Genomic DNA, 21,619 nt, shown 5'->3' with positions numbered 1-21,619 from the left:
AAAGGGAGGAAATGATAAGGGATGGAGCTCAGAGCCACTGAGCAGAGGCTGGCTGCTGTGTTCGTGTGTGAGATGAGATGCATCTCTTTGGTTTGAGGTTCTTCCATCAGAGGGAGACTGGAAAGCTTTGGTGGCACTTCTCACGTTGGTGTTAATGAGGAGACTTGCTCCTCATCGCAGCACTAATGAGAGATTAGAGCTCCACTGCAGCCTTGAAACCAGAATCAAGTTGTATCAAAGCACCAGTCCGAATTAAGAGCCTTTCCCAGTGGCTGGTATTTTACAGCCCAGTGGCCAATTTCTAAGTCGTACAGGCCAATTATTTCCAAAGCCTTTGGTGTGCAGCTAATGAAGGCTTGGAAGGACCCTTCTAAGTGTTTATAAGCCCTGTAGTCGGCAGAGATGTAATGGAGGTGGCAGGCACAATTAGCCATCCATAATTCCTCCTAGCAGCTGATTAAAGTCTCTTTATCCGTCTTACCAAGATCAGAAGGGCACATATTTGGGAAATCAAAAATGCATTAGGGGCTGTTGGCCAACGCCAGGGCCTGTGTGCTGAGCCCTGGGGCAGTGGCCTGTGCCAGGTGTGGCACAGAGCTGCTGTGTGTCCCCCATGTCCGGAATGGACTCTTCATTCCTGTGGGGTGCAGCCTCCTCTGTGCAGGTCCTCTGCAGCATCAGTCACCCCATCCTGTTATCCTGGCATCCCCTTTGCCTGCGTGGAGCAAGGAGTGGGATGGGATGGCTCCTCTCCAAAGTCCCCCAGTGCAGGAAAGCACCAGTGGGCTTTTAGCTGCTGCGGAGACTCGCAGGGGTGCTGGCCTCATCCTGCACCCAAGGAGTTAGGAGGGGTGTGAGCGGCAGCTGCCTTCCTTCACCCTTCCCGGGCACTCCGTAATGCTCCTTGGTGGCAATTTCATGCCTGGGTAAACAGAGCAGGATGAGGGTGGCCTCAGTCCGTCCAGCCCTGTGGTGATAATAATTTCGGGGAAAGAGAGAGCACGAGCCCCGAACCCAGCTGCCCCGGCCCCGTGCTGGGAGCTAAGGGGCGGCTGTGCTCCGCAGGAGCGCTCCGAGGACCGGGGGTGCCGCGGGGCGCTGTGAGCAACACGGGGCTGTCCGTGTGTCCGTGGGTGAGCTCCTGCCAGGGCTTCCCACGGCCACCTCCCGCCCGGCCCCCGGCGCCCCCTCCCCACGGCCCGCGGGGGGCGGGGGGTCCGCGCAGCCCCGCGCTGTCCGCGCCGCCCCCGCGGGGCCCTGCGGAGGGGCCGCGCTCCGCGCCCGCCCGGCCACAGCCCTGCGGGACGCGCCGCGATGGAGCGGGCGGCGGGCGAGGCCCGGCCCCTGCTGCCGGCGCCGGGGGGCTCCGCCGGGCTCTCCTCGCCCGGGCTCTCTTCCGCCGGCGCCGTCTTCATCCTGCTCAAGTCTGCGCTGGGCGCGGGGCTGCTGAGCTTCCCCTGGGCCTTCGGCAGGGCCGGAGGGGCCGTCCCCGCCCTCCTGGTGGAGCTGGTAAGGGCGGACTCGGGGCGGGGGACACGGGGGTGACGGGCTGCGGCAGCGGCAGCCGAGGGGCTCCGGTCCGGAGAGGGAGCGGAGGGAGGGGATGCACCTGCTCTGGTGCTCGGGGAGCTGGCGGGCACCCCCTCCTACGGCACCCCCGTCCCGACCCCCGCAACACCCTTAGGTTGTTGGTGCCACCTTAGAGATGGCCTTTGCAGCTGAAGCCACACTTGTAGCTGGCTTCTAACTCAAATTGAATGGGTGTCTGCTCCCGTACATGCCCCCAGACCCCAAATCTAAACCAGAAGTACCACGTAAGGCTGTGTCTCCATCCTTTTGCTGACCTTTGTTACCCAGGGCCACAAGGTGATCTGGCCGGTAACGTGGTCCCTGGCCGTGGGCCTGCCGAGTCCTGCTCTGGTCTGGGGGTGAAGGAGGGTCGGCGGGGTGCTTCCTGCTGGCTCTGTCCCCGCAGGGCTCGCTGGTGTTCCTGGTGAGCGGGCTGGCGGTGCTGGGCTACGCCGCGGCCCTCAGCGCCCAGCCCACCTACCAGGGCGTGGTCCGGGCCGTGTGCGGGGCGGCCGTGGGGAAGCTCTGTGAGGTCTGCTTCCTCCTCAACCTCTTCATGATCTCCGTGGCCCTTCTCAGGGTGGTGGGCGACCAGCTGGAGAAACGTGAGTTGTTTCCCCTCACTGTGTTTGGGACTCGCTTGGGGTCGGCCGCTCTCAGGAGCGAGGGGAAGGTGCTCCCACGTGGGCTGGGGTCACCCCAGGGGCTCCCTGGTTCTGCCATGGTGTGATGCTCCCGACCTCCCTGGGCCATCTTTCAGGGTGCAGCTGACCCCCCACTGCCCCCCACAGTGTGTGACTACCTGTACCCCAACGGGACACTGAGTGGGGCCCCTCAGCTGCCCCCCTGGTACGTGGACCAGCGCTTCACCCTCTCAGCTCTCTGTGTCCTCGTCATCTTCCCACTCTCTGTCCCCAGGGAGATCGGCTTCCAGAAGTACTCCAGGTACCACCTGGGCTATCCCTGTGGTGGCCCGCCCCTAGGTACCCTGTACCCCAGGTTGCCACCTCCCAGGAACCTGTGGGGCCATGGGAACCCCCCTCCTCCCTTCTTCCTGGCTGTGTGCTGATGCTCTCCCATGCCCTGACAGCGTCTTGGGCACGCTGGCTGCCTGCTACCTCACTCTGGTTGTCATCCTGAAATACTACCTGCAGGCAGAGAGCCTGCGTTTGACTGAGCCGCCCCAGCCCTCCAGGTAGGAGGGTCAGCCCCATGTCCCTCCTGCCCTGACCTCCATGGCCTGAGCAGTGACATGGGGGCGAGAGTGGTGCTGGGCCCTGTGTGTGGTGGGGGTGAGCTGGGGACAACTCACAGTGCATGGTAACTCCCAGCCCCAACTTTCACCCCAGCAATATCCTTTTCTCCCAGAATCACTGGACAAGAAATTCCCATAGTACCATCCAGACTGCACAGTTTATGGCATGGAAGTTTCTTCTCCATGAGAGCCTCATGCCTTTTGTTCTGTACTTCCTCTCCACATGCCACAGGTCCTCCTCCTGGACCTCCATCTTCAGTGTCATTCCCACCATCTGCTTTGGCTTCCAGGTAGGTCACCCTGGCCCCGCTGGCCGCAGCTGCCAGGGCAGTGCTGGCATCCCCCCATGGCATCCCAGACCATGGGGATGCCGTCCCTTGAAGGGCAAGTTGCAGGAAAGGGGACCTGTGGCTGTCACCAGAGGTGGCTGTGAGGCAGGACACAAGTGCCTGGGAATGGTGCAGAGTGGGACAGGGCACCCATAGGTGGGAGAGAGGATGCTGGGAGTGGGAGCTGTGCCTGCATGGGGCCCCAGCACCATCCCCCCTTGCCTTGCAGTGCCACGAGGCATGTGTGGCCATTTACAGCAGCATGCGCAACCAGAGCTTCTCCCACTGGGTCACCGTCTCTGTGCTCTCCATGCTCATTTGCCTGCTCATCTACTCCCTCACTGGTAACCCCAGCACCAAACCCTTCACTCCTCCTTGCCCCGGGGGTCCCCTCTCCCCTTGGCTCATCCATCCTCCTCAGAATTCCTCTGTCCGGCTCGCTGCTCGGCTGCCCAACCCCACCTCCCTGTCAGCAGGGCTCTATGGCTACCTGACCTTTGGCGAGGCCGTGGCGTCCGATGTCCTGATGTCCTACCCAGGGAATGACCCGCTTGTCATCGTCGCCCGCCTGCTCTTTGGCATTTCCATTGTCACCATTTACCCCATTGTGGTGCTGCTGGGCAGGTGAGGGGAGTGGTGACAAGCTGGGTGTCCCCCGAGCCGGTGCAGCTCCCCTGGGTGCCATCAGCCCCCGCAATCCTCCCTCCCAGATCCGTGGTGAAGGACTTGTGGGCAGCCCCGAAGCGCGGGGCCATGGCAGTGTCTGAGGCACACGAGCGGCGCAGCCGGGTGGCACTGACGGTCACCTGGATGGCTGCCACGCTGGGCATCGCCCTGTTTGTCCCCGACATCGGCAAAGTCATCGAGCTCATCGGGGGCATCAGCGCCTTCTTCATCTTCATCTTCCCAGGCAAGAGTAGGCACGGGGAGCGAGGAAAGCAGTGGGGGGGTCACTGGTGCCAAGGGCGTAGCTGCAGGGGAAGGTGGCCTGTCCTGGCCCCATTTTGGGGGTGCAGGGCTGTGCTTGTGGGGGACAATGCAGTGGGGCTGGGTGAGGGGTGCTGTGTTGGGGCTGAGCTTCTGCACTGACAGCAGGGCTGTGCCTCGTGTGCGTGACTGGGACCCGCAGCCTCGGGCCACGCAAAAAGTGAGTGTCTGCGTGCTCAGCGGTGATGGGGGCAAGGGAAGGGGCAGGGGCAGGGCCAGGGTGTGATATCCCATGGGCCATGGCCAGGGCAGATCACTGGGGTCACCCCGCTCACGGTGGGAACCCTGCAAGGAGGGGAATTTGCATGTGGAGGGACGTGCTCTACTGGGGCTGTGCCTGGGAATGTCCCTGGATACCGGGGCTGTGTCCAGGCATCAAGGAGGTGCCCAGGTACCAGAGTGACTTTAGGGGCAGAAGAGCTGTGGGGTTTGGTGGCACTGGGGCACCCAGTGGGGACTGGGGTGGGGTCAGGTTGGGGGTCAGAGGGGCAGGGTGCCCCAAGACAGGAGGCCATCAGGTGTTCAGTGTCTGTTGTGCCAGGGCGGTGTGTGTATATCACTGCTCCTGTCTGGAGGGACTGGGACACAGCAGCAGCCCGTGTCAGGGGGCTGACATGGTGCTGGTGAGTTTGGGATAAGTATGCCTAAGCATGTCTGTGGTGCCCCTGGGGGAGGATGGAGGTTATGTGGTGGGTGGAGGCAGCAGCCCAGGACATCGTGGTCTTGGTCAGGAGGGTTCTCTGGGGACCCATGAACATCTGGGGAGGGGTGCCAAAGTGCTGGAGGGGCCAAGGCAGAAGGGTCAGCAGGGCCACGCAGGTGGGTGACCAGCATGAGCATGAGGAGAAGGGACGACATGAGCTGGGGCGATGGAGACTGCGAGGGGACAGTCCCAGCCTGCCTGGGACAGTCCGGGAAGGAGCACGGTGCTGAGGAGCCTGCGGCAGAGCAGCAGCCGGGTTTGGGGTGAGTGCTGCATCCCAGGGGCTTAGTCTGGGGTGAGGCAGGCTGTGTGCCTGGGGAGGAGGGAGCAGGGAACTGCAGAGCAAGGGCTCCGGGGCTTGGGGCTGGAGCCGGGGAGGGGACAGGGCTGAGCTGGGTGACACATGACACGGCTGTCGCATGTGGGTGACAGGATGGAGCTGGGGTGTGTGGGAGTGGCCGTGCCCGAGCACAGGGTGGGGGATGTTGGTCTCTGCTCCGTCAGCAGGACCACTGGGCACAGGCAGAATTAGGAATGATTGCGTGGTGGCATTTGCTGGCTTTTGTACCAAGGTTTGTGTGTCATTGCAGTGGACAGGGGGGCTCTTCAGCCATCGACTGGGAGCGAGGCAGAGGAGGCTGACCCTGCAGAGAACTCCACAGCCAGAGGAGCTGGGGTACAGGGGTGGCCCGTAACTGAGGTCAGCCCTACCCCGGCAGCCTCTGCTCGTGTCGCTGCAGGGCTGCTCTCATCGCCTGGGGGGTTCTCTCCGTTCTCGGCGGTGCCTTCGTGTGCGGGCAGAGCGCTGCCCTGGCCGTGCTGGGGCTGCTGCGCTGAGGAACCACAGAGCGCCACCGTGACCCTCCCACCGTCCTGCCCCGGACACGGCCACACCACTGGATCCCATGGCGGTTTTATTTGGCATCACCGTCCCTGTTGTACAGTGGCTAATAAAGACAGGAGAGGGTACTGGCAAGGGTCCTGTGCCAGACACCCTGAGGGACCCCCACGCACGGCGGGGTGGGTGTGGGATTGGCACAGACAGACACACAGACTAAGTACAGACTCCAGGAAGGAGGGGAGGCAGCCACCCTCAGGCCTACAAGGCGCCAGCTGCAACTGTGCACATGCAAAGGAAACCCCTGGGGACTCCCCACAGCTGAAAAGGACTAAGGGGCACCTTGGGAGAAGAGAAACCCCCCCTTTGCCACCACCCTGACTCCTCCCTGGGGCACAGGTCCCCATCCCTGCAGGCACACACACGTACCCACACACCAGGCACAGCCTCAATCCCCCAGTCTTCTCCCTGGGTGGCCCCTGGGGACTTGCACAGACCCCCCCAAGCTACTCCCTGCTTTCGGGGGCGCTCGCTCCAGCCTCCCACTCCCATCCCTCCTTCCAAATGCCTGCTGCCTGTACCCATTGCCCTCCCTCCCTGCCTACCTATGTCTGGGGGATGTCCCCCTCCCCAGACTTTGCCAGCCCCTCCCTGGCAGTCCTTCTTTCCCCCGAGACCACCCCACACCAGGGAGAGATGCCCCAGGTGATGGGGTAGCTGAGGGAGGACTCTCTGGGCTGGGGGGACACGCACATGGGAGTTTCCTTCACTGCAGCCAGGTCACACCGACACCTCTCCCAGGCACGGCCACCCCGCAGAGGGGACAGGTGCTGGCGTGCCCCCGGCACCGACCGTCACTCTCGGCTCAGGGTGCACCAGGCAGCTGCAGGGGAACATCACTGGAGGGTCACACCTGCCCAGCCCCGCATCACCCTGAACCCCAGCCAGCTCAGCCCATGCTGTCCTTCACACCATGCCACCTGCCCACCTTGTGCCCCAACAACTGGAGAGGTGCTGGCTGCCCAGGGGTCCCTGTCCCCCACCCTCTGTGGTGGCTGCCCTCCTACCTGGCACAGCCACGCTGGAGATGGCCTCAGGCTGGCTGAGCGTGTCCACCTTGACGTGCTGGAAGCTCTTGCAGGTGGCACTCTGCAGGTGCCTGTGCCCGGATAGGAGATAGTGGGTGACACCCAGCCCCCCCAGAAACACCATCCCAACCCCCCACAGCACCATGGGCTCTGGCAGGGCTGGGTGCCAGCAATCCTGCTCACTTCCCCTTGTGCAGAGCACCCTGCCTTGGTTCAGGACACTGACCCCTCTCATCACCACATCCAAAGGCACTCCCAGGTGGGAAGTGTAGAGAGACCCACCTCAACCCCCCTGTCCCGTTTACAGGGACAGCCCTAGGACAGACAGACAGACAGCTCCTCAGTCCTGCTGTCAGACAGGGGACAGAGCTTGGGGCTCAGGTGCTCTAACAGCCCTCCACACAGAAGCCTCCCAAAACTAATTCATCCCCTCCCCTACCTCTTCCAGTCTTCCTCGGTCTCCCAGAATTCATAGACAATGAAGGTGATCCCATCAGGCAGCTTCACCGCGGTGACGCTGGCAGAAACAGGGAGAGGGGGTGAGCCCCCAACCTGTGGCATCCCTCCCCCTCTGTAGCCACAGGTGTGCTCTAGGGTGGGCCACCGAGGGGGGACCCAGCCCCAGCAGCCCAGGTAGGCATAGCCCCCCTGCCATCCCAGCACTCCCCAGCCCATGCACAAGCAGTGTTGGTGGCTGAGCATGACTGCATCCCAAATCCTGGCTGCTTTGCCTCAGTCCTTCACTTGGTCCCCACTCCAGCCCACGCCAAGCCCCCATCTCCCCAGCCCCCGACGCGCAGCTGCTGATGGTACCCACTGGAAGCAGTCCCGCTCCCCGGCCACGCTCTTCAGGTACTGCTTCAGGGAGCTGCAGAACTCGCCCAGGTGCTTGTGTGACACTGTCATCTCGTTCCTCACCAGGAGCAGGTACTGCCAGGCCCCCAGACACAGCATGTGAGACCCACAGAAACACAGTGACCCCCCCAAATGTGACTCTGTGCTGCAGGGGCACCCCAGCACCCACGGGTGGTGGTCGGGCACACTCACCGTGCAGGCCGTGCTCTCGCTGTCCGACAGTCGCTGGTGCAGGTCAAACCAGAGGGTCTGGGAAAAGGGCAATAAGCAGCAGAGGGGGTGGTGGATTGGCTGAGGCTGCAAGTCCCTCTCTGCTTGGTGGGTTTCTGTCCCCAGCATTTGCAATGACTGTGCCCCCTTCTCTACAGGGAATGGGCTCCAAGAGCTGCTTGCACCTCCAGTCAAGACCCTTCACAAAATTCCCTGTGCTCCCATTGCAGCCAACACCCCAACACCACGTGCTCATCCCTGCCCCAAAACAGCTGGGGCAAGGTTGCTGAATTGTCCCTGGGATGGCAGGACAGCCCCACACAGGGAAATGCTGGCCCTTACCTTGTCCTCCAGCTTGCCAATCAGCTTGGCCAGCCTGTTGATCTGCCCCTCCAGCCCCTCTGCCTTGGTGTCAGGGGAACCTGTGCAGAGCCAGGAGACATTGATGGAGTGAGGGGCACCTGCAGGCACCCCCTGAGAGCCCTGGGCTCCTGCTGGGACTTGAGTGCTCAAAGCCACCCCAGGCAGCCAGCACTTACCAGCCTGGAAGTTCTTTCCTTGCTCTCTGGGGACCATCCAGGTGGTGGGAGAGTAGCTGGGCACGGGGTTGTCATACCAGGTGTCACTCAGGCCATGACCATCCTTGCTGGGGTAGTGTCTGCAACCAGAGAGCACACAGGGTGTCAGGACACAGAGTGCCTGGAGCATCTGGAGCACTGGAGCATCCCATCTGGCAGCTCTGCAAATAATGCCAGACCCCTTGGAGAGCAACAGTGCCCACACTGTCCCCAGGCAGTGCAGGCTTCCTTCCTGCACCATCCCTTGGCATCAGCCAGTGTGAGAAGTGGGTCAGAAACAGAGGAATGTCGGTGGGCTGCTCCCAGCAGCCATCACTTTTCCACCTGCTTATGGAACAGCACAGCCCTCCTGGCACCACCAGCAGCCTTCAGGGACTTTTTCTGTCAGACAGACACCTGCAATATGGGGCATTCAGGCCCCTGAAGCTGTGCCCAGCCAGCTGCATCTTACTGGGGCTGGTTTTGCAGTCCAATGGCTTTGGTGGCTGTCAGACAGGAAAAGCTGCTGCCACCCAGAGTGCCCCTGCCCGAACGGCTGCCCATGAGCAGAGGCTGTGTATCCACTGACAGACTGCAGCTGCAGTCCTCCTGGAGAGTGGAAACACATCCTCTGTAGCATTGGATAATATGCTTTCTTTGTCTGGGTCTACAAAGCCTATTTGGCTTGGAGGTTGCTCAAAGATCCAAAAATCTGTCCTGAAACACTTCCCAGATGGAGCATCCATAATCACTATCCAGCACCAATCCTTGGTGGTCCTCCCAGGACCTCATTTATTTGCAAGCCAGAGAGAATGCTAAGATCTGCCATCTTCACAAGGGCTTGCAGCTGCCATCCATGTGAGTGAGATGGGAATGACCCTCTCCTTTCTTCTCCACCAACAGGAAGCCTGTGCCACAGAGGGAGAGGCTGAGCAGTTCAAAGGATTTCCAGTGTTTCCTTCCAGCAAGAGCAGCTCTGTGCCAGCTGACTGCTGACAGAGGTGTCTGGGAGCCCCGGCTCCTCTTGGCATCTTTTGTTAGTCAAGCAGCTCCCAGCTGGATAAAGCATGCTGAGTGCCCTGGAGCCAATGGGCACCAAATCAGCCAGCGTGGGCTCCACCATAAACACAGGAACATGATGTGCAGATCTGGTCCCAAAGAACATCTCCAAGATAAGGAAGCAGTAGCAACAATAAAGGGTGCAGGAGCATCCCTTTGCTACAGGCTGTGCAATTATACCACTGCTGGTCCTGGATTATCCCCTGTCAATAGACAGGAAATTAGGCAAAAACAAAGAGAGGTTTATTTTAATCACAATTTAATGAGGTGTCTCCATCCTGGACCTCTGCCTTCACACTTTGTTCTACAGCCCCTTATTTTAGTGCTTTTTAGGTCACTTCTTTGTCTTCATGTGGATGCAGGAGATAATTTTTTGTGGGATTTATTTTTCTTTTTAGCTATTATCTTAACGAGAAAACAACTACAATACTCCCCATTATGATCTGGGCCCACACATCAGCAAATAAAAGCCAGCAAAGTCTTTCATGGGCTCTAATTGCTCTGCCTGGTGTTGGGTTTGTTTCCTCTTCATTGTTTTGCAGGAGCTACTACTTCTTTTTGCAGGAGGTTTGGCACAAAACAAAGAGAAGAAAGGGATGTGAGATGATGAAACCCACAGCATTCCTGCTAGAAAAGCTGCTGGGATGGTGGCAGAGCTGCCCAGGTCTCTCTGTGTTCCACAGAGTCTGTCTTAGGAGGGAGCTGGGATTTTCACTCTCCGTGTGCCCCTCTGCCCACCCAAGGCTTGGCGAAGCCAAAACACCCCCATGCAAGTGTCCCAGACCTGCCGGTTTGAAGGAACGGCAGGAGAAGGGTTGGTCTGACAAACAGACGGGTTTCCATGGCAACGTGTCCTGGTTAGAGCTGGTGACGGTGGCACTCTGGGGAGCTGCGTGACACTGACACCGAGGGGCTGTGCTGGGGTTCTGCCTCTGCTGCTGGGAACTCCCTATGGCTTAGCCCTGGCAGCATCGGGAAATCTTGAGACGCTCTGCTCTGTATTGCCCAAGCTCAGTGGCCTGTGCTGGGCTGCTGGCATGGGGACGGCCCCTCACGGCGCTGCCTGTCCTCAGTGCACAGGCCCCTTTCCCCTCAGGAGGATTACGCCCGCTGAGTGCTCTGGCAGGAGGGGCAGCATCCCTGGCACGGGAATCTGCCCCTGTGAGCCATCCCCAGCTCACCTCAGGCTGGTGCCTGTGTTTAGCCCTGGGTGGGAGCGGTGCTTTGCTCAGAGGCAGCCCCGTGCAGCCAGCGCTGCCCAGCCCGGTGCCAGGTGCTGCCCCTGGTTTGCATCCCCACGCACAGCGCTCTCGTTAAGGGGGACCCTGGGGACGGCAGGAGAAGAAGGGACAGGGCGGGAGAAGGGGGCGGAGAAAAGTCCCCAGAATTCGGGAAGCCGGGAAGGGAGGCAAAGAGAAAGGCCCAGCTCCCCTTTGCTCCTGCACAATGTCTGCTGCGTTTCCCTCATCCCACAGAAGCATCCTCCTCCTCCCCTTCCACCCTACAGCACCAGAGGAGGGCAGAAGTGCTGCAGACCTGGCGGGGTTGGTTTGCTCGTCGATGGCATCCACAGCACTCTCCACGGAGCTCAGCAGTGACTGGGTCTGGTTCGCAGTTTCCTTCAGCAGGAAGCGGGTCACGAACTGGTCCACGTTGCTGCCACTCTCATACACCTGCAGAGGCACACGGGGAGCACGGTGAGTGCCAGCGCCGGCCACACAGCGCCAGCAGGGTCCCCGGCCAGTGCAGCGCCTGGCCAGCATCCCTGGCACAAGCTGGTCTCCTCCCACGTCCCCACGATGCAACGTGGTGTCACCCAAAGCCCGCAGTCGCTCTCTTTAGCATGATCTTAAATTACTTTACTGTTGCCTTGCAGCCAGTGGGTGCAGGTGTGAAAAGTGCATCCTGTGCTTTGGAGATCCCTGCTCAGACAGTTCAGCTTGTTGAACAGTGCCCTAGCCCAGAACAGTATGGCCAACCCAGCACTCAAGTTAAAGGGGTTTGGCATGATTCACAGGACTCAATGTGCTGTTTGACTGACAGAAGCTCCCAGGGTGTGGCATTCACATACCCTCTGAACAGAGAGAGACTTAGCTTTCTCAGGATTTCTCCTGAGAGAAGCAGAGAAAAGAGAATCAAAACAATCCTTATCTCATTCGCTGCTCCTGTGTTTGTGCCCATGTGGAATGTGGTATGGAGATTGTTTACCCAAGGTGATTGCTTGGTTGGATTCTGGTGATGGTGGTTTGGATTCATGGACCAATTGGATCCACATGTATATAGGGACTCTCAGGAGAGAGTGATGGGCTTTTTAGTTAGTTAGTTAGTGATAGTTCTTGTTAGTGTAATATAGTTATAGTATAATATAGTATAATAAAGTAATTAATTACTTCTGAAATCATTGGGGTTCGGACATCATTCTTCCCAGACGCTGGGGGCTGCTTTTACCAATACCAGGTAATCAAACTTCTTCAAGACAAAGAACACCTAAAAATATTTTAACAGAACAACTGATCTGCATGTCCTGCTCCTACACCTCCTGACAGTCAGCACCACAGGTGGGACACTGGCACAACCAGAGGGACACTGGCACAGACTGTCCAGCACTGACCCAACAAATCCAGCATTGGTTCAACAAAACTCCAACCAGTTCAACACCAGCCCAACCAGACCAAGGCCAGACCAGTGGCCACTGACCTCACCAGCTCTGGCTGAAGCCAACCACTCAGCATCAGAGCTGGAAACATTTGCAGTGAAAAAAAGGTTCCCCGAAACCCAGGCTCAACAGCACCACTTTTCCCCAGACCCTTTCCCACCCATCAGTGCCTGCTGAGACAGAACATTGCCCAGGAAAAACCCTACTGGGCAGTCTGCATCTGTGTGCTCACATCTCCTGGCATGGGACTTCTCTGGAAGGAATTCACGAATTTTTAGAGCTATGAGACAGGGATGGATGCTCCTGGCTGCCTGCATTCCATCAGCAATGACCACACTCATGGGACTGGAGTGGTCCCAGCACCCCTGGTTATCTGAACATGCAGCAGCACAACATGAGCCCCCCAAGCTCCCCAAAGCAAATTATTCCTGTTTTATGATGAAGCTATTAACAAGGGTTATTTCCATGGCAACTGGAGCAGCTCTGAGAGAACCCAGAGGGCCTTTATCTCTGCCTTTATCTCCTGTATTAAATCATAAAAGAAGAATGAGCTGATGGAAGAAACCCTTTGGGGGAACTGATCACAGAGCTGATTCCTCACCCCTGGTTTGGTATGGAAGCATTAGTTTCTTGATGCTTCTTGAGCATCCGGTTAGCAGCAGTTAAAGATTTCTGTCTAACACAAGAAAACCTGCTCCTCTCCCTGTGCAGCCACAGTGTTTCTGGGGGATATGCACAACATGGTGATCCTCAGGAGGTAGTGGTGCACAACAAGGTGATAGTGATGCTGAAGCTGTGAGAGGATGTGTAGTTAAATGTTGGAATTTTTGTTACCTAACCGCAGCCTATAATCTTGGTTCAGCTTTAGGAAAAAGTCAAACAGGTGATTCCCACATTCATTTAAATTGGTTGAACTCCCTACACGCAGATTCAGTGGATGGATGGAAGGATGTTGGTACAAAGCTATTACAGCCAGTGCAGAGAAAATTGGAGTGTTTGTGAAGATCTGATGCTTTTTGACAGGCCAGTAAGCCACATAGATCTGAAATCAAAACAGCAGTGATTTTTTTTCTCCCACTTAACTAACTGGCCACTTGCCAGCCCAGCTGTGACATTTGCTCTCAGGAGCTGAATCAGAAATGCACATGCTTAGAGGTTTTTTCAGCAATCCCTCAGGTTCTCCTCTAGCATGTGTCTTCTTCAGGGTTGCAAAAACAAACCATTAAAAAGACCAGCTATAAAGGGATCCTTCCCATTGTCTTATTAAAACATTTGTCAGACTATCCTAGTGAGATTTAATGAGGTTTAGTCTTATTAATTCCACCCTGAAGAGTTATTTCCTCCTTGCTTAGCTTGAGAAGTTAAAATATTTATGGAGATCATGTAATAATTGCTGCTCAATGAAGCTGCTTTTGCCAGAAACTCTTGCACATCTCCAAGCCTGCTCTTTCCCATCCATCATTTCCAGACAAGCTCTTTGCTGAACTGCCTGGCCTTGACCTCTGCTGCAGCAAACAGGGGGACGTGAGTGTTTGCAATGAGCAGCAAGTGTGAAAACATCACTGAAAGGATGGCCTTGAGATTTCTGTGTTGATGGCTCTCAGGAGAGCCTCAGAAAGCATCATGATCTGACAAAGCAGGAAATGAAACAGAGACATTCAAAAAGGAGAGAGGAGTGGGAAAAGGACAGCATGCATTATTGGGGAAATATCACCCAGGGCTGGGTCTCTGGTCAGCTGGCTGAGGTCCAAACCCCAAATCCACCCTTCTCCTTCACATCACAGGCTTTTCATGTCTGCAAGGCACCTTCCCACACTCTGGCAGCAAACAGAGTGGCACAGTCGGCTCAAAGCCCCACCACAACTCTTCCAGCTTCTGATTTCCACAGGAACCCACCCAAAATTGCCCAAATTCTGGCACAGATTAATGAAAACACCCCTGGGACGTGTTATGTGTGCAAAGCATAACTGGGATTTTGATGCTGTTGAGTGCTTGGATTCTCCAGTCAGTGCCAAGTTTCCCTCACCAGACACTGCAAATGGATGCTTAAAAATGGGCTCTTGTGGCCATGTCCTTGTGGGCATCAGGTACTGGGGAATGAGAGTTTTAGTGTTGTTGAACATCTCAAAGCTTCTTTGCTGGCATTTTTAAAGGTCACTATTCAGCTCATTAAAACTACAGGATGTAAAATATAGATTATTTTGCACCACCCACGAACTCGGAGACCCACTGTGACCTCCCCACATCTTCCCTTTGCCTCACAGGGTTACAACCTGACCAACAAGGCTTCCCAGTGCTGGCTTCCAGCAAGACTGACCAAATTGGATGACAATTACCACGCCTGGGGACACTGATGACTTCTGCAACTGTTCATAACCACAGTCCAAGCACACCCACAGAGTGATGCTGCCGAAATGAGAAGGCTTTTCAGTTGGAAACCAAAGGCAACTCTGTTTCACCCACACTTTTTCTCCAGCTAAAAAAGCAAAACCTGACAACAAACCTATTGCCATGCCATATAACACCCATCAAGCCTCATCCCAGGATGATGGGGAGGTTATCTTCCACCCACCCAGCCCTTTAAAAACCAGGCTTGTGTTGCACTGTAATCTCTGAGTGGCTGATTTAAATTCGTTGCTCATAATTGCCTGTTTGCTTCCAAGAGATATTTTCTTATAATTAAAATAACACTCAGACCTGCCTCTTTCTCCCTTCCCTCCCCCCGACTTTTAAATCCCTTCCAAAGCAGAGGCCCAAAACTGATTGCCTGGCACATAATCAGTAGGAGAAACCTGAGGAGAACAGGCATTTAAATAGTTGATAAATGAAGGCATTACCATATGAAAGACCCTCAGCCTTCCCGAAACAGCTCTAAAAAACCAAATGAGACACCTGTTCAGATTTTAAAAATGACAACAGCATCATATGGATTTGAAAAGTTTTTTGCTATAAAATCCTCCTTCTGCAAATCTCAGTGTTGGACTCTTCTCATCTCATACTTACCTTGTCTGGTCCTGAAGGTCTCCTGCCATGGACCCTTCCCAAGCAATTTATCACAGGACTCTCTATTCTCACTATCAGAGATCCTCCCTGCTGCACTGGAATCCATCATTCCTCGTGCAGCCACACGGCTGTGAAGGGCAGGTGTCTGCTGGCCCACACAGGGGCTGTGCTGCACTTCCACAAGGTCACCTGTGGATCCAGAGGCTTCTGGCCCCTTTGCACCCTGTCCACTCACCCAGCAGGCTTGGATCAGGCTGGGAAGTGTGGCCTCCTACTTCTCAGCACCCTGGCTATAATCAGCCTTTTGCTACACACTTGTTCCTAATTAGCTGTATTTAGTACCCACAAGGCAGCAATTTGATACATATTTTATTTCAGTTTTCTAAGGAAAGTGCAGATTTTGTTTTCCAAACAGGACCTACTCAAAGGACCCTGCAGATGTAGCAGTGTGGGACGGTCAAGCTGCTGAAGGCTCAGCCTGGCTGTGCCACATGCTCATGCTTTGACTTGCTCCCTCCTTTCAAAGCTGCTCTCAGACTATTTGGCAAGACAACAGCACTGACACCTTCACCATACAATTTACCTAAATGCCAGGAGCAATAGACCTAAAAAGGGAGGGAAGAGGAGGAAAACCATGTCCTACAGGAGGTCCATGACAGCTGGAGCCAGGACACCAGAAGCAAGACCTCCAGAGAAGATGCTCTTCCTTTTCAGAGAGAATGGAGGGACATGAACTTTGCAGCAACAGACAAGCAGAAGAGCAGTGAAGGAGGATCTTAATCTAAAACTAAATTCCAAGAGAGACCTTAAGATTCATCTCCCTGCCAGTCCCTGCTCCCCACAGTCTGGCAGCCCAGGTGGATCTACTGCACAGCCCTGCAGAGCTGGCAAGAAAATCGCTCCGGATGGCATCGCACAGAGAAGCAGAGTTCTGGTCTGGAGTCTGAGCAGAAAAGTTGGGGAAAATTCAGTTCTTGCAGAACTGAAGTAGCACATTTTGTTTTAATTTGTGGTGCAATATTTTCTTAAATCAGCTTCAGAGAAGATTTGCAGAAATATTTTCTGAGAAGCTAAATGAGCAACTCCTTTCCTTTCAGATTGTTCTTCAACTATAAAGTTCCATAACTTTTCTGGAGATCAGAATCTGTTTTTTGATATAGAAATTGACACAGAAATTGTTCAGAAATGTGTCATTCAAAACACATGGAGAGTCGACTCATCCTTTACCAATTCACTGACCCATCACCATGCTTTTCTTTTTTCAGCCACAGCCATGCACCATGATTACATCTTTAACTGCATTGTGGGAATGTTTCAGACCTGGCTGTGCTGCACTGCAGTGGCACCCCATGGGCTTCAAACCCAGACCAGAAGTCTTCAGATGTTCATTTAACCACCATGAGGCAAGGTCAGAACATGAGGTCTGTGAGAAGCCTTGAGCAGCTCACATTTTCTGGGCTGGGCACAACCCAGAACTGCCACCACTGTGCTGCTGTTCCACCCTGCCATGGGTCCATCCCCTGACATGGCACAGCCCTGCCCCAGGAACCTGACACCCTCAGTGTGAGCACCAAGTCCATTCAGCAGAGCAGGAGAAAACCTGCTCAAGTTAAATGAAAGGCTGAGATAAAGGGTTAGCTGGAGGATGGGAGGAAACTGTTCTTTTTGAGGATTATTTCTAGCAACTATTTTATCTCGAGGTGTCATCATTCAAAAAAGAGCAATATCACTTTTGGCAAGCTTAAGTTTGGCAGGTAAGAATGCAAATAAGAGCACTTGATATTGCTGATCTGGGCTGCGCTGTAGAACAAAAAATATCATCCACCATTTTTAGCATCCAAGACTGCTGGCAGGTGATTCTCACTCTGGGGCTGTAACTGAGCTGCTCAAACAAGCACAGTTTGCAGTTTGCTGCTGGGGACTGAAAACTGGGGGAGACACATGGTCAGCTTGGCACCAGCAGCAGGGAGAGGACATCTGCTGCAGCACCTCCATGAGCCCCGGGAGCCCAGCATCTCCTGTTCACTGCAATTACATCTCAAAAGGCAGAGACAAGAACGGTGGATTGCTGCAGGAACATTTTAACTCACAAATAACTTGCAAACCTATTCACCTGTATGTAGATACCTCTGGGCTCCCTACTGCTACTGGAGCAACAGCAGCTGGTATTGAAGGTCAGTGCACTCAGTTTTTTATGATTTACATATTCTCACATCTAAATAATGAATTTTAAGGGGAAAATGCATTTGCAGCTGCTTTAGGTACAGTGCCAGTCCATAAGAACACATGTGGTGTTTGGCACTCTGACAGGAGAAGGCTCTCAGGGGGTGTGTGTTGTGTCACCACCTGGTCATATCTCCTCTCCAGGTCCATGGAACGAGATAACTGAGAGAGTGGCAGTGGAGCTGTCAGTGAGCAAGCAAGGAGTAAAACACTGTCTTTCACATCTCTTTGCTCTCTCTTCAGGACCAAAGGTGATGCTGAACACCAAGCAGTGGTGGTCCAAGGCCACCCTCAGATCCTCAGGGCTGGTCCATAAATCCTTCCTGCTGTACCCTACTCTTCCCTGAAGCCATTCATTCTGGCATGTGCATGGGCAGTTGCAATTTCAGCTCCAATCTGGGGTAATTTTGCTTTCCAAGCACTCTCTTTCCATCTGGGACAGGACATACATCAAGGTCAGTCACCAGTGCTTCTTGGACCTGTCTGCTGCCCAACAGAAGCATCCCCAGTAAGGAATAATTTGACTTTAAATCTGAGCTGCTTCATCCTTGAAAACATTCATCACTCAGCATTTTTTGGATTCTTTGCAGCTTGCTTTTAAAGTTTGCCACCCCATTTAAGGTCAGCCTTGCTGATGCTTCCATGGTCAGTCCTGCAAAATGCTTAATTGGCAGAAGCTGGAAGCAGGAGCAATCCCAGCTGGACCTGATAGGAACAAGGCTAATTGAGCCTCTCAGGCTCAAAAACCCACACTGTTTTTTTACCAAGCTAAGTCAAGTTTCCCAGGGTGTCTGGGTGAGGGTGCAGTGGTAAACACCACCTCTGCCATGCCCAGGCATTTCCCCTGTCACCCCCAAAGCTGACAGGGATGCAGGGATGGTGGGCACTGTCCCCTGAGGCAGGGGACTCAGTGACTGAGGGGCAGGGACAGCACCGCCCTGGCTCTGCTCTCCCACCACGCCCCACACACCCCTGGCACTGGCACAAACCACCTCCTTCCCCGTCATGCTGGTTTTGGCCTTTGCTGACTGCACTACACACCAGTAGAAGAGAGTTATATAGGAACATCTCCTGCTGTCAGCTTTATTTAGAACCCCAAAGTACATTTCCTTTCTCTCCAATTTAACTTTGCATTTCCAGTTGTCACCGGCAGTCATTTCAATGCGGCACGGACCTCATTGTATTGGAAAATAATTACAATGACAGATTTTGTTTTGCTGTGTGAGATCTTCCACTACTGAATCTAATTACTGCTGGTACTTTACGAGCTCCTCCAGCACGAGATAATTGCTGCTTTCTCTTTTTATGAGCAAGAAATAATCAGTTGTCTTTTAAGGTGAGAAATATAAACAGCAATTAAATACCATGGTTCTCCGTGCCCTCTTGTCAGCTGGCACCTCTCAGAAAGACAACACAGAAAAAGGTTAGGCTTCATTTATTGTTTGCCCCAAATACATTGTTTGAAAAGGAGGGAATAGGGACGCTCCTAAATGATTGATAGTTTTCTCCAGCTTAGGAAATGTGTATTTTATTACGGAGAAGCAGGAGCAGCTCACAAGCCAAGCAGTTTGCTCAGAATGCTCAGCATCATCACCCAGCCCCTTGCAGGATCTGGCCACAAGAAAAGGCATAGGGACAGCAACAGGCTTGAGCATCAGGGGGCACACAACCACACTTAGCTCTACCAAAAACCTGCTGCTTTGGTCACCTTTCACCTCTTCCAGTGTTTCTAAAAATATCCATTAAATGTATGAATCCTTTAAACATCCTGCTACCCCATCAGCATGGGACCCTTGGTTACAGCATCACATGAGGAGAAGATGGAGCAGAAGGAAACTACCCCATCTCTGAAAGTGCCCAGGGCCAGGCTGGGTGGGCCTTTGTACTCCACTGGTCCAGTGGAAGGTGCCCCTGCCCATGGCAAAGTAGTGGAACTTGATGAGGTTTAAATTCCTTCCAAAACAAATGTATCCTGTTTGAACACTGGAGACAGGTTTCTCTACCACCCACAAGCTTATTTTATGTTGTGTTTTTTTTTTTCCCTGCTTCTTACATGAACAAAGTGCCTGCCTTTGAATAATTCATTGATGAGGTTTGTACCACTTTGTTCACAAAATCACAGTGGGGAGCAGTGTTTTTCATTAAAGACTTCTTTGCCACCTCCTCTCTGTGATGGAGTCTTGCCCTCCTTGCTCTCTTGCCAAAAATCTGCCAGGCAGTGAAGAGCAGCACACCCCATGGGCTGATGAAATGAGGGGATGGGAGGATGCTGGGGCAGCACCAGGCTTGGGAAATGTCTGCATTTGAGATGAGGTGTTGTGATCCTTCAGTGTCCCAGCAGGAAGGTGCCTCCAGTGCTCCAGACCTCCCTGTTTCTCTCCACACAGTCATGATGGAGGTGACCAGCTCAGGTTTAGGTAGATAACCTTGACCTGTTGCAGTTAAGGCAGGTGAATCCTGCCACAATTTGCTGAATCAAGGAGGGAGAAAGGTGCTCTTCTTATGAGTGGATTTGGATTATGAATAACCATCCTGCTTCTGCTGTGGATGTCTCATGCAAGGTAATGCCCAAATGCTTAGATGCCTAATTTATAAGCAGGGAATAGACCATCTTCCTCTTGCAAAGTATTAGGAAGAATTAGTCACATATATTCACATCACATTGGAAAAGCAGTGGTGGAAGGCATCACGAACAGCAAGATGGAATGAATTACTAAGATCTCTATTAGCATGTTAACATTTATTTAAAATACATAGTTGGCAAACCTGATGGTCATGAAAATTGCTAATAATGAATATAAATGAGACAGATACAGAAACGTAATCATAAAAAATTAGTGTTGTCCTGATTTTTTTCACCCTTTCATAATGTTGATAAAAAAAATCACTAACACTTCAGACAGGTCAGTGCTTGGCCAAAGACTTTTGCCTTTAATTTATTATGGCAAGACATCAGCATGTTAAATATGTGACTTCACTTTCCATGCTGCCTTCCTCACAAAAATCAAAATGGATGAATTTTGTTCAAACAAGGAAATCAAGCTCTTTACTCAGCAGCAAGAGGGGAAAGAAATTTGCCATTTCCCATTTTAACTCCTGAAACTTCTTATCATTGTCACTTCTTTTAAGTGGAGTAATTTGAGTTTCTCTTGTAGCTTCAAAGATAGATGGAAGGGAGATTTCAATGTGGATTGCTTGCAGGAAAGCTGTAGTTGGATTGGGAAATATTTAAAAATGCTTGGAAAAAGCCAAACCTTCCTCCCTGGCCTGGCCCTCAGCATACTACCTTGCTGAGTGAAGAGGAAAACTGCTTTTTATTAATCATGGCACAAAACAATGCAAATGTGGTTGAAGGTGGAAGTGGGAGAAGGGATTGATTCTCCTGAGGCAATAAATATCACTGATACAGCCCAGTTGCACTATTAAGTGGTGTGGAAGAACAGGAAATAATTTCAAAGGAACTAAAGCTCTATAAACAATTCTCTCAGCTTGGTACAAAAGAATGAGTGCTGCTCCTCTCAGCAGGGATGTTTATATGGTACATCAGCTCAGATATTCATAAATGAACTTCAATATGCTTCTTGATCAGTGTCACTGACTATAATAGTCCAGTATCATTAACACACATGACGGATTTTTAAGGACTTAGGCCTTCTTTGCACATATAAACCAGGTCATTATGTCTCAGTTTTGGTGTTTGCATGATTCCTCTGCAGTCCTTCAAACACACAGCCCTCTAGTTTCTAGTACAGCAGCTTCACACATGGCAACTGTCTTTGGAAAGCAGGCTGCCTTCCAAGGTGGAAGCTGGATTTAAAGGCAGCTCTATAATATGAAGTTTCCAAAAGCCCTCTCAGTGATGCTGACAACAACTCCTGCATTCCAGATCCCACCTGAGGGACCCAGAGGCTGTGTTGTCTGCAGTGTGGGAGGACACAGCACTGCTGAAGAGGATGAGGACCTTTCAGATTGATGTGCTCTGTTAATGCAACTTTTAGGCCACTCACCCTGAGCTTGAGAAACGTGAGGTGCAGGAAGGAGCACTCACCCGTTTGGTGTAGTCCATGGCCTTCAGGATGGAGAGGTTCAGCATCTCCAGGGAGGCCAAAACATCTTCATAGTCTCCCATATGATCAGCAAAATAGTCTGGGAAAACCAAGAGAAGCATGATGGGAACATGTTAATGTAACTTGAGGCTACTTGGCACAGCCAGATCTATTATTGGTGGTAACATAGACTTAAGAGGTTTGTTCCAGGGGTATTTTTATACTCTATATCCTCACCCAA

The 21,619-nt window shown here is 53.5% G+C and overlaps 2 protein-coding genes across 12 annotated transcripts in view; one reads left to right on the top strand and one right to left on the bottom strand.

Annotated features, from left to right (window-relative positions):
* Nucleotides 1–1,292: 1,292 nt before the first annotated feature.
* Nucleotides 1,293–5,892, top strand: SLC38A8 (solute carrier family 38 member 8). Of its 11 annotated transcripts, none has more exons than XM_053952575.1 (11): nucleotides 1,293–1,509; nucleotides 1,976–2,174; nucleotides 2,361–2,514; nucleotides 2,660–2,764; nucleotides 3,057–3,114; nucleotides 3,383–3,497; nucleotides 3,630–3,777; nucleotides 3,864–4,063; nucleotides 4,249–4,300; nucleotides 4,950–5,106; nucleotides 5,434–5,554. In XM_053952575.1, exons 1-10 carry the CDS (start codon nucleotides 1,315–1,317, stop codon nucleotides 5,071–5,073), a joined length of 1,350 nt encoding a protein of 449 aa, XP_053808550.1. In that variant the 5' UTR covers nucleotides 1,293–1,314; the 3' UTR covers nucleotides 5,074–5,106; nucleotides 5,434–5,554. The 11 variants fall into 11 exon arrangements, with proteins under 11 accessions (XP_053808550.1, XP_053808545.1, XP_053808548.1 ...); XM_053952570.1 differs by having other exon boundaries at nucleotides 3,864–4,069; nucleotides 4,246–4,300; XM_053952573.1 differs by having other exon boundaries at nucleotides 3,627–3,777; nucleotides 4,246–4,300.
* A 479-nt stretch (nucleotides 5,893–6,371) lies between these two features.
* The window catches only part of NECAB2 (N-terminal EF-hand calcium binding protein 2), a 72,882-nt gene continuing 57,634 nt past the window's right edge, over nucleotides 6,372–21,619 (bottom strand). Inside the window, exons 5-13 of the mRNA XM_053952580.1 lie at nucleotides 21,381–21,478; nucleotides 10,987–11,123; nucleotides 8,374–8,492; nucleotides 8,177–8,256; nucleotides 7,817–7,873; nucleotides 7,587–7,699; nucleotides 7,209–7,286; nucleotides 6,749–6,840; nucleotides 6,372–6,564 (exon numbers count right to left, since the gene is read on the bottom strand). Of these exons, the coding sequence (XP_053808555.1) occupies nucleotides 6,536–6,564; nucleotides 6,749–6,840; nucleotides 7,209–7,286; nucleotides 7,587–7,699; nucleotides 7,817–7,873; nucleotides 8,177–8,256; nucleotides 8,374–8,492; nucleotides 10,987–11,123; nucleotides 21,381–21,478 (803 nt within the window). The 3' untranslated portion in view covers nucleotides 6,372–6,535. The remainder of the gene's footprint in view (nucleotides 6,565–6,748; nucleotides 6,841–7,208; nucleotides 7,287–7,586; nucleotides 7,700–7,816; nucleotides 7,874–8,176; nucleotides 8,257–8,373; nucleotides 8,493–10,986; nucleotides 11,124–21,380; nucleotides 21,479–21,619) is intronic.

This window comes from Vidua chalybeata, chromosome 11 (assembly GCF_026979565.1).
Source record: "Vidua chalybeata isolate OUT-0048 chromosome 11, bVidCha1 merged haplotype, whole genome shotgun sequence".
Classification (NCBI taxonomy): domain Eukaryota; kingdom Metazoa; phylum Chordata; class Aves; order Passeriformes; family Viduidae; genus Vidua; species Vidua chalybeata.
The sequence above is the reverse complement of the archived record's forward strand: the minus strand, read 5'-3'. Positions and strand labels throughout refer to the sequence as shown.

Excerpts from the sequence above, each read along its gene's own strand:
- SLC38A8 (XM_053952568.1), top strand. The coding sequence starts at position 1,315 with ATGGAGCGGGCGGCGGGCGAGGCCCGGCCCCTGCTGCCGGCGCCGGGG. Across the intron at positions 2,765-3,056 it reads GAGCCGCCCCAGCCCTCCAG|GTCCTCCTCCTGGACCTCCA; the intron begins GTAGGAGGGTCA and ends CACATGCCACAG. Across the intron at positions 3,115-3,382 it reads CCATCTGCTTTGGCTTCCAG|TGCCACGAGGCATGTGTGGC; the intron begins GTAGGTCACCCT and ends CTTGCCTTGCAG.